The sequence below is a fragment of the Balaenoptera acutorostrata genome, chromosome 15, assembly GCF_949987535.1.
Source record: "Balaenoptera acutorostrata chromosome 15, mBalAcu1.1, whole genome shotgun sequence".
In the NCBI taxonomy this organism is placed as follows: domain Eukaryota; kingdom Metazoa; phylum Chordata; class Mammalia; order Artiodactyla; family Balaenopteridae; genus Balaenoptera; species Balaenoptera acutorostrata.
Window position 1 is genome coordinate 84,600,412 of NC_080078.1, and position 9,220 is coordinate 84,609,631.

General features: G+C 45.8%; 1 protein-coding gene across 5 annotated transcripts in view; it reads right to left on the reverse strand.

Annotated features, from left to right (window-relative positions):
- Positions 1-5,224, reverse strand: part of CTCFL (CCCTC-binding factor like) — a 29,578-nt gene extending 24,354 nt beyond the window's left edge. For 3 of the 5 annotated variants that reach the window (XM_028167275.2, XM_028167273.2, XM_007185257.1), the window contains exons 1-3: positions 4,685-5,224; positions 4,055-4,256; positions 142-312 (exon numbers count right to left, since the gene is read on the reverse strand). In XM_028167275.2, coding sequence (XP_028023076.1) covers positions 142-312; positions 4,055-4,256; positions 4,685-5,224 — 913 coding nt within the window. The remainder of the gene's footprint in view (positions 1-141; positions 313-4,054; positions 4,257-4,684) is intronic. The other 2 variants (XM_028167274.2, XM_028167272.2) reach the window with 2 other exon arrangements.
- Between the last annotated feature and the right edge of the window lie 3,996 nt (positions 5,225-9,220).

Here is a 9,220-nt window from a genome sequence, read left to right on the forward strand (position 1 = left end):
TTTTTAACTAAAATTGAAGAAAAGAGACAAAACTAAAGTCTAAAAAAATGCATTATTTTAATATACAAACACATGGATTTGCATTCTTACCTAAGCCTCAACACACATCATTCAAGGGAAACATCCTTCTCAGCTGTTTACCTGTATGGGTGTTGATATGATTCCGAAGGAGAGTAACAGTACGGAAAGCTTTCAGGCAAAGGTGACACATATGGGGCTTTTCATTGGTGTGAGTTTTCATATGACGATTCAAACTCGAAATTCTAGAAGAGGTGAACATGCAGATGTCACAGTGGAAGGTTCGTTTTACTTCTGCAGGAGGGAGAGACAACATTTATGTATTTGTAAAAACCTTTCTTTAGGTGTTCAAGTTCCACTTAAATACAAAGTAACTACACACATCCTTTTCTCACCTAATGTGGTAACCGAACAAAGTGCTCCATGCAAATGGTAAGCAAAAGAGAGCTGGGTGGCTCTACTAATAGACAAAACAGACTTTGACAAAAATTGTTCCAAGAGACAAATAAGAACGTAATGCAATGATAAAAGAGTCAAACCATCATGAAGATATAACAATTATAAATACACGTGAACCTAATAACAGATCCCCAAAATACTTGAAGCAAAAACTGAAAGAATTGAAAGTAGGAAGAGATGCTTCAATAACAGTTGGAGACTTCAATGCCCCACTTTCAACAATGAAGAGAACTAGACAGAATATCATCAAGGAAACAGAAGACTTAAACAACATTATAAACCAACTGGACAGAAGAAACAGCTACCGAACACTCCACTCGACAACAGCAGAACGTACATTCTTCTCAGGTACACAGGGCACCTTCTTCAGGAAAGACCATATGGTAAATCAGAAAACAAGTGTCAATTAATTTTAAAAGACAGAAATAATTTGCTCTCTGACCATTATGGAATGAAGTCAGAAATCAATAAAAGAAGGAAATTTGGAAAATTCACAAATATATAGAAGTTAAACAACACACTCCTAAAGGACCAATGGGTCAAAGAAGAAATCACAAAGAAACTGTAAAATACTTTGAGATGAATAAAAGTGAAAACATGGCATACAGGATATGCCAAACAAGCTTACAGGATATAGCTAAAGTGCTCAGAAGGAAACTTTTAATTGTAAACACTTACATTAAAAAAGAAAAAATATTTCAGAGCAATAACCTAGCTTTACATCTTAAGGAACTAGAAAAATAAGAGAAGTCTAAACCCAAAGCTAGCAGAAGGAAGAAATAATAAGGATTAGAGTGAAGATAAATGAGATAGAAAATAAGAAAACAGCAGAGAGGACCAATGAAACTGAAAGTTGGTTCTTTTAAAAGATCAACATTGACACTTTCTCTAGACTGGTAACCAAAAAAAAAAGATAAGTCAAATAACTAAAATCAGGAAGCAAAGTGTACTACTATTTCTGTACTACCAACCGTACAGAAGTAAAAAGGACTATAATACACAAATGTCTGCCAATAAACTAGAAAACCTAGACAAAATGGAAAATTCCTAGAAACACACAAACTACCAAAACTGACTCAAGAAGAAATAGAAAATCCTAATAGCCCTACAATCAATAAAGAGATTGAGTCACTAATCAAAAAACGTTCAATAAAGAAACCCCCAGGGCCAGATGGCATCATTGGAGAACACTACCAGACTTAAAGAATTAACATCAATCTAAAACTCTTAAAAAACATCTAAACTCTAAACTCTAACATCTAAAACTCTTAAAAAAAAAAAAAAAAGGAGAAGAGTAGGAAACACTTCCCAACTCATTTCATGAGGCCAGTATTACTCTGATACTGAAAAAAAAGACACCAAAACAAAACTATAGACCAATATCCCTTATGAATACCGATGCAAAAATTTTCAACATACTAGCAAACCAAATCCAGTAGCATATTTAAAAGACTGTGCACCTTGGCCACGTGGAATTTATCAGTAATGGAAGAGAGGTTGAACAGATGGAAATCAATCAACGTAATACACCAAACTGACAAAAGAAAGGGAGAAAAAAACCTACGTGATCATCTCAATAGGTACAGAAAAAGCACTTCACAAATTCCAACACCCTTTCACGATGAAACACTCAACAAACTTGGAATAGAAGGTTTTGGGGTTGAGTTGTGTTCCCCGAAAAGATAGGTTGCAGTCCTAATGGCAAATATCTATGAATGTGACCCTGCTTCCACATAGGGTCTTTGAAGACAATTTCAGATGATCATACTGGACTAGGACGGGTCCTAATCCAATATGACTGGTATCCTTATAAGAAGAGAACAGAGACACACGGAGAGCTTTATGTGACAACAGAGGCAGAGACTTGGAGGGATGCATCTACAAGCCAAGGATGCCGTAGCTGCTGCATCACCAGAAGCTAAGAGAAAGGCATGGAACATACTCTCTTTTAGAGCCTTCCAACAGAGCATGGCTGTATCAACACTGTGATTTCAGACTTCCAGCTTCCAGAACTGTGACAGAATACGGTTATGTTGTTTTACGCCACCCAGTTTGTGGCATTTTGTTATGGCAGCCCTGGGAAGCTAATACAGGCACCAATTGAAAAATGGGCAAAGGATTTGAATAGACATTTTCGAAGAAGACACGCCAACAGCCAATAACACATGAAAAGATACTCAACATCATTAGTCATTAGGGAAATGCAAATGAAAACCACAATGGGATACCCCTTCACACTCACTAGGACGGCTGTAATTTTTTAAAATGGAAAATAGTGAGAATGTGGAGAAAGTGGAACCCTCCTACACTGCTGGTGGGAATGTAAATTGGTGCAGCTGCAGCTCCTCAAATAGTGAAACATAGAGTATCCAGCAATTCCACTCCTAGGTATACACCCAAAAGAACTGAAAACAGGTGTGCAAACAAAAACTTGTCCATGAATATTCACAGCAGCACCATGGACAATAGCTAAAAGGTAAAAACAGCCTAAATGTGGATCAACAGATCACTGGATAAACAGAATATAGTGTGTATCCATACAAAGGAATGTTATTCAGGGGTGAAGGAATGAAGTACCGACACATGCTACGACGTGGATGAGCCTTGAAAACGTTATGGTAAGTGAAGGAATCCAGACACAAAAGGCCACGTGTTACCTGGGTATGATTCCATTTAAATGAAATGCCCAGAAGTGACTGTTTAATGGGTACACTTTTCTTTTTAGGGTGATAAAAATATTCTGGAATTAGACAGTGGTGACACTTGCACAGAATTGTGAATATACTAAAAACCTGAAAATGAGCTAGGAGCTGGGAATTTGGGGGTACAATCTCTTGATTTAAATATATGAGAAACTAATATATAGCAAAGGTTACGAATGCAACCAGCTACTGAAGCCAGAGGCAATCAGCCTAAATGAATAACGTTCACCACACGTAAGAAGAAGGGATCGTGGTGGCAGCGTGGCTTTCTAAACTGAGTCTCTTTCTGACCCCGACTAGCTGTTGCTAGAAGGAGGAAACAGCCGAGGGTGGCCAGATATGACTTTTTATAAATGAGCTAAAAGTTGAGACTTCAAGGGTGAACTCTCTTGATTTAAATAAGGGAGAAACTAATACTTTTTAAAAAGCTGAACAAATAATTTTCGAGGGTCAGAGTCATCCTCTTTCCTGGCCTCACCTAAACATCCCCTCCCCTTAAAGGGCACCTCTGCTGCCCTCTGGGCATCACTCCTTCCTTCTCCAGGGCCTGAAGCACTTGCTCTGGTCTCCGTCAGACACCCCCTAACCCCCCGGGGCTGCAAACTAGGGAGCAGATGGGGCCCAAACTTCTATTTATGTGCACGGCCCTTTTCGGGAGCCTCTGTACTATGCTTTCAAAACATTTGCGCACAAGATGCAAAAACTCTTTTGGATTTGATTTACAATACAGAATGTTAGTTCAAAATTTCTCCCATTTCCTGACATTCTGAAAGGGACTAAGGCAACCACTTCAAACTTCAACTGCCATCCCCTTCCCCTAAAGAGAATCAGCAGCCCTGTTGTTTGAAGAGTCTCTTACAAATGAACTGGCCTACCCTTTGTCTTCTTTCGACTTTTTGTAGCGTTGGCTTTTTCAACATGTGCTTGACCCAGCGCAGGTTTCTCAGTATTTGAGGTTGAAATTGTCAGAACAATTTCATCTCCTGGTCTTGCTTCCACAAGAAAAAACTGCCCTTCTGTTTCTTCACTGAATCCACCTTCAACCAGCAGCTGTTCCTCTTCCTGACGTTTCTCAAGCTAATACACAAAAACAAGTATTCAAACAAGTACAGTACTATGAATTACAGCCTGATTCAACTCTTTGCTTTGATGAAACCATAGAATCCGTAGAGAAAAACACACATTAAAGAAGCACAGAAGATTGTCCATTGCAACCAAAATGCTTAAACTGTAATTACTAAGCATCAAGGGTTTCGGTGGTGAAACAGAATACAACTTGAAAACTCGATGCATCTCATCGTATTCTAATGAGTGTAACTTTTTAAACTCTTAAAAAACAACACGAGGTCCCCCAAGATTTTCCTGGGAAATATTTTTACTGTATTTAATTTTAAATGGCCAATTTTAAACTGCTTGTCCATACATAATACTGCATGAAGGGCAACTCTAAAAAATAGTTTTCTGGCTTCCTCCCCCGCCCCGCATTTTATTAAAACCAGTCGTACCTTTATAGATCCAGAGCTTTCTGCCAGGCTCACTGCACACTTACTGTCTTCACTGGCCCTGGTCACATTCTCCTCCAGAACATGAAACTGCATCACCTCCACCTCCTGCAGCGGGTACATCTCCTCCTGGATGCTAATGGTGACACACTGGTGCAGGCTCTGCTGGGACCCCTCCCCAAGCCACACCAGTGACTGCAGCCCACTACCAGCCTGCTGCACCACCTCCGGCACCTCTCCCTGGTGCTGTGGTGCCAGGTCCTGCAGCTCCGCATCTTCGGAGGTCAAGTGCGCCGTCTGCAGGGTCAGAATGTGCTTCTCGCCCTCCTCCGGGATGGCCAGCACCAGCTCCAGCTTGCCCCCCGGGATCTTGGCCTGGAGGGCCCCGTGGGTGCTCTCGGCCTCTAACTCTTCAGAGCTTGGGTGTTCCCTCACTCTGCACACCCCGTCTTCTCCCTCCTCCAGGGCTTTTTCTGTTATCAACACTCCTTCTTTGATTTTGGTGAACTGCTCCGGAGGGACAGAGATCTCGGTCCCTGCCATTGTGACTTGGTCTGTCAGAGAAAGAAGCAAGCCGTGTGGGCACAGTGGGTTCGGCCTAGCAGGCTTTGGGGCTGATCAAGGCCTGACAAGTTTCCAGCCCCAAAAGGCTTTGGGGCTCACACGGCTCAGGACTAAGTTAACTCAGCCTAGGCCTAGAAGGGGCTGGACTAAGTAGGATTGAGGCTAAAGCAGGTGTTTGTCCAGAAGATTCTAGAACCAACAGATTTGGGCCTGGGCAGGCTTTCAACAAATGCACATTCCAGGCCTGGAACGCTTGACCCTGGGCAGGCTTCTAGCAAATGTGCATTCTAGGCCTAGAAGGGAGGCCTGGACAAGCTTCCCACCAGGGCACAATTCCAGATTCGGCACCCTTTCAGCCACGCAGCCTTGGCCCTGCAGACCTCAGGTCTAGCATGCGCCCCTCCTGGGCTGGGGCACCTCCCCCTACCCCGGCTCCACCCTGGCCGGCCCCCTCCTCGCCACCCACCAGAACCCTTCCTGCCCACGCCCACGCGGGGCAGCTCCGGCTCCGGAGGAGGCTGGAGTCCGGCTCCCGGGGGCGGCCCCTTACCCGGGAGGCGTGGCCTCGGCGCCCGGGCGGCCAGTCCCGGTGGGCCCCACCTCGTGCCGCGTGCTCCACCCCGTGCCGCGTGCTCCACCCCGTGCCGCGTGCTCCACCCCGTGCCGCGTGCAGCAGGCCACCGCCCACCGCCGCCAGCCAGCTGCCTGGGCTCGAGGGTCAAGAATGGCAGTACGCAGGCGCAGGGCGGGAAAGTGGGGCGGCGTGCAAGGGGCGGGGCCGGGGGGAGGGGTTGATGGAAGATGCGGAATGTGGAGGAGAGGAGGTGGGAGCTGCAGGGGGCGCTGCAGGTACTGCTGAGAGACCATGGCGGGGTGGGGATGGATGAGGGGGGGAGTGGAGGGGGACCTGCAGGGGGCACTGAGACATACGGGGAGGTGGATGAGGGGGAGAGTGGGGGGGGACCTGCAGGGGGCACTGAGACATACGGGGAGGTGGATGAGGGGGAGAGTGGGGGGGGGACCTGCAGGGGGCGCTGAGACCTGGGGGGGAGGTGGATGAGCGGGGAGTGGAGGGGAGGAGAGAACCAACTGAGAGGGGTTTTGAGAGATGGCGTGTGTGGAAGGGGGAGGGGGGAACCCGCTGGAGGCTACGGAAACCCGAGCGCGGGATGGATGGCGGAGGAGAGGAAGAGGGGGAGGAGATGGAGGGAGAGGGGAACACGGCGGGCGTGATGGAGACAGGAGTGAGCCCAGGACATGGTCAGGGGGTTAGAAATGGAGGTCAGTGGAGTAAAAGACGTTGAGGGGGGAAAGGGTGGGCTGTGGAGGAGATATGAGGAGGCCAGAAGGAAGACACGGCTAGGTGGAAGCGAGAGGGAGCGAGAAGGTGAGACGCTGGGAGGGGGCTGGACTCCCGTACAGCTTTACATCCTTCCCGGCTCTTTAAACAGTCTATAACGTTCTTTCCAGAACCTCTGCGGTAAGGCAGGTGGAGGGCAAGGGAAAGTGAGGGAGAAACAGAGAAGGGGGTGTGGGGAGAGGTAAAACTCAGAAGGAGCCGTGAACCCACCACCTGTCCCTGAATTGTTCACTTTAAAGGGGTTACTTTCTCTTGTACGAATTTCATCTCAATAAGTTCTTTTTAATGGAGAATAATGATTTTGATGGTCTCCACAAGGAGTTGGTTCTCCAACTAGATGCAAAATAAGTACAAGTTTGGAGCCAACGGATGATTAAAATCATTTGCAGTTCACTGATGTTTTTAAGGCATGGTTTACACTATTCCAGGAAATTTCATTCTGTTTTATTTTTACTTTTAAATTTTTTTCAAAATTTTAATGAAAATTTAATGTTTGCTGATTGTGTATAAATATATTTGGATGCCGGGAAACAAAAAATAACTCAAAGAAGAAAGCATTCTTGAGGACAGGGTTGGGGGGGGGGCCTCCAGAAGCTCAGTGGAGGAATGGCCTTCGTTTGGCCTACCTTTATGTGAGCCCATCTTCCAACAAACCGGTAATGGATTTTTCTCCCATCCATAGCCAGAGAACCGTTGATGTCCATCAAAGTGCTTCCTATATGTCTGCCCATTCATTCTCCACAGCCCCTTCTTGTAGCTCTCTGTATTTTATTTCACATTATCCTGCAGAGTACGTATGCAAATTTTTTAAATTTTTGATAGTACAAAGGATAGAACTAAATTCACTTTTAAAAGAAACCCACTTGAAACTAACACAGCATTGTAAACCAACTATACTCCAATAAAAACCCAAAAAACCAAAAAAACAAAAACTCATGTACCAACAGTAATGGGTTTGTTGGTTAAAATCTTGGATGGCTAGTTTTAACATTGTGTCTGGGTTTTTATTACAGTATGTGTGCTATATGGGTGAAGATAAATATTTGAAGGTCACTGGGAAAATAGTGTGTTATAATAACTTCTTTTAAATCATTTAAATGAGTTTTTCTGCTTGAACAATCACGACCTATTTAGTGCCTTCTCGGGTAATTTTGCATTATTGCTCTCACACTCATGCAGCTAGAAAGTTTTACCAGGATTTCTATAATAAATTCATGTTTAGAAATTTCAACTACCGATTAAAAACACATTTTTTAAAGGAGAGGAGGGACATAGAAAGGGGAAACCGAGGTAGACTTGGAGGGAAAAGTAGGGGCTTAAAGAGGAGACAGTCGGGGGGAGGGGCGAGCAGGGAGAGAGCCTCCTTGAAAGGGAGAGTAGGGTGACATGGATGAAACACTCAAAGGAGGTAGAGCAGAGCAGACAAACCTGCAGTTTTCCAAACTTTGGTTCTGATGTGGAAAGTTCCAGCAAAGATTGCATCTGTTTCCTTTGCTCTTTGCAGGCACCCCTGGGACTCCCTGGAAAACCTCCCACTGAAGGATGTGTCACTTTGGAGCCTCTGCGGAGCCTTCTTTCAGAAGGTGGAGGTAGGAGAGACACCCCAGAAGGTTGTCTTCCTTTGAGAGTCTCCAGGCAGCCCCGCTGACTGGGGGAGGGGGAGGAGACTTCACGGGTGCAGTGCCCTTGAGGTGGCCGGTGCGGAGGCAGCCTTCCTGGGCCAAGCTGCTACCCTGGCTGTGCCAGTGAGTGGGTTCAAAAGGTGGGCAGTATTTGGAGCCCACCGGTAGGCCAGACACAATCTCAAGACAGCAGGCTTGGCTGGCAGCCTCTGGAAGAATCCAGACTGTCGAAGCCTCATTTCGGCAGGGCTGGCTTCTTTGCGGATGCAGGTGACTGTCACGTCCATTCCTTATTCTCTGTGGAATCTGAACTGACCCTTCCTTTCCAATTCCATAAGCCTCCCTGCGTTTTTGGTTAATATGATATTCAGGGGGAGACACCTCCAGAAAGAGATGCTGGATTTCTGCTAAAAGGCCCTTGGAGCGCAGGAGACTAGCAAAATAAGAGATGTGACCTATTTCAGCCCGAGTGCGTGGAGCAGTTTCTACCAGTTAAGCTCTCGATCCCTGTTTATTAGGGGGATTGAGGTAAAACGTGAGGCAGCTTGCTTGCATTTAGTCTAGAATGAAAAGAGCAATTAACTCGTGGGCCTGCAACCATCTTGTCAAAAGTCTAGACTCCTCAGATTCACTTCAGTTTGCCTCCTTTACACCTTCCCTGTCCCTGCTCCATCCAGACCCATCTCCTGATGATCTCAAGTGGCCACACAGGGTGTAAGCTGAGCCATGTGTCTGTTCTAATACCCAGAGCTTTGCGCCTGGCTTGGCTTTGCCATCGTAGGTGTCCCTGAGAGCACTGATGGGTATAGCGTAGCCCTGCTGAGACCTGGGAGACCTGGCATCCTGTCCTGGAGGCAAATGCTGTTGCATCTGCTAAAGATGCTGCGGTTGGCACCGGCCAGCCTTAGGTTCCTCCAGCACCTTTGGTGTAGTTGTTGGTCACTTGCCTCCTTCAGGGGACAGTGATACTCACCATGCCTTTTGCCCAGGATG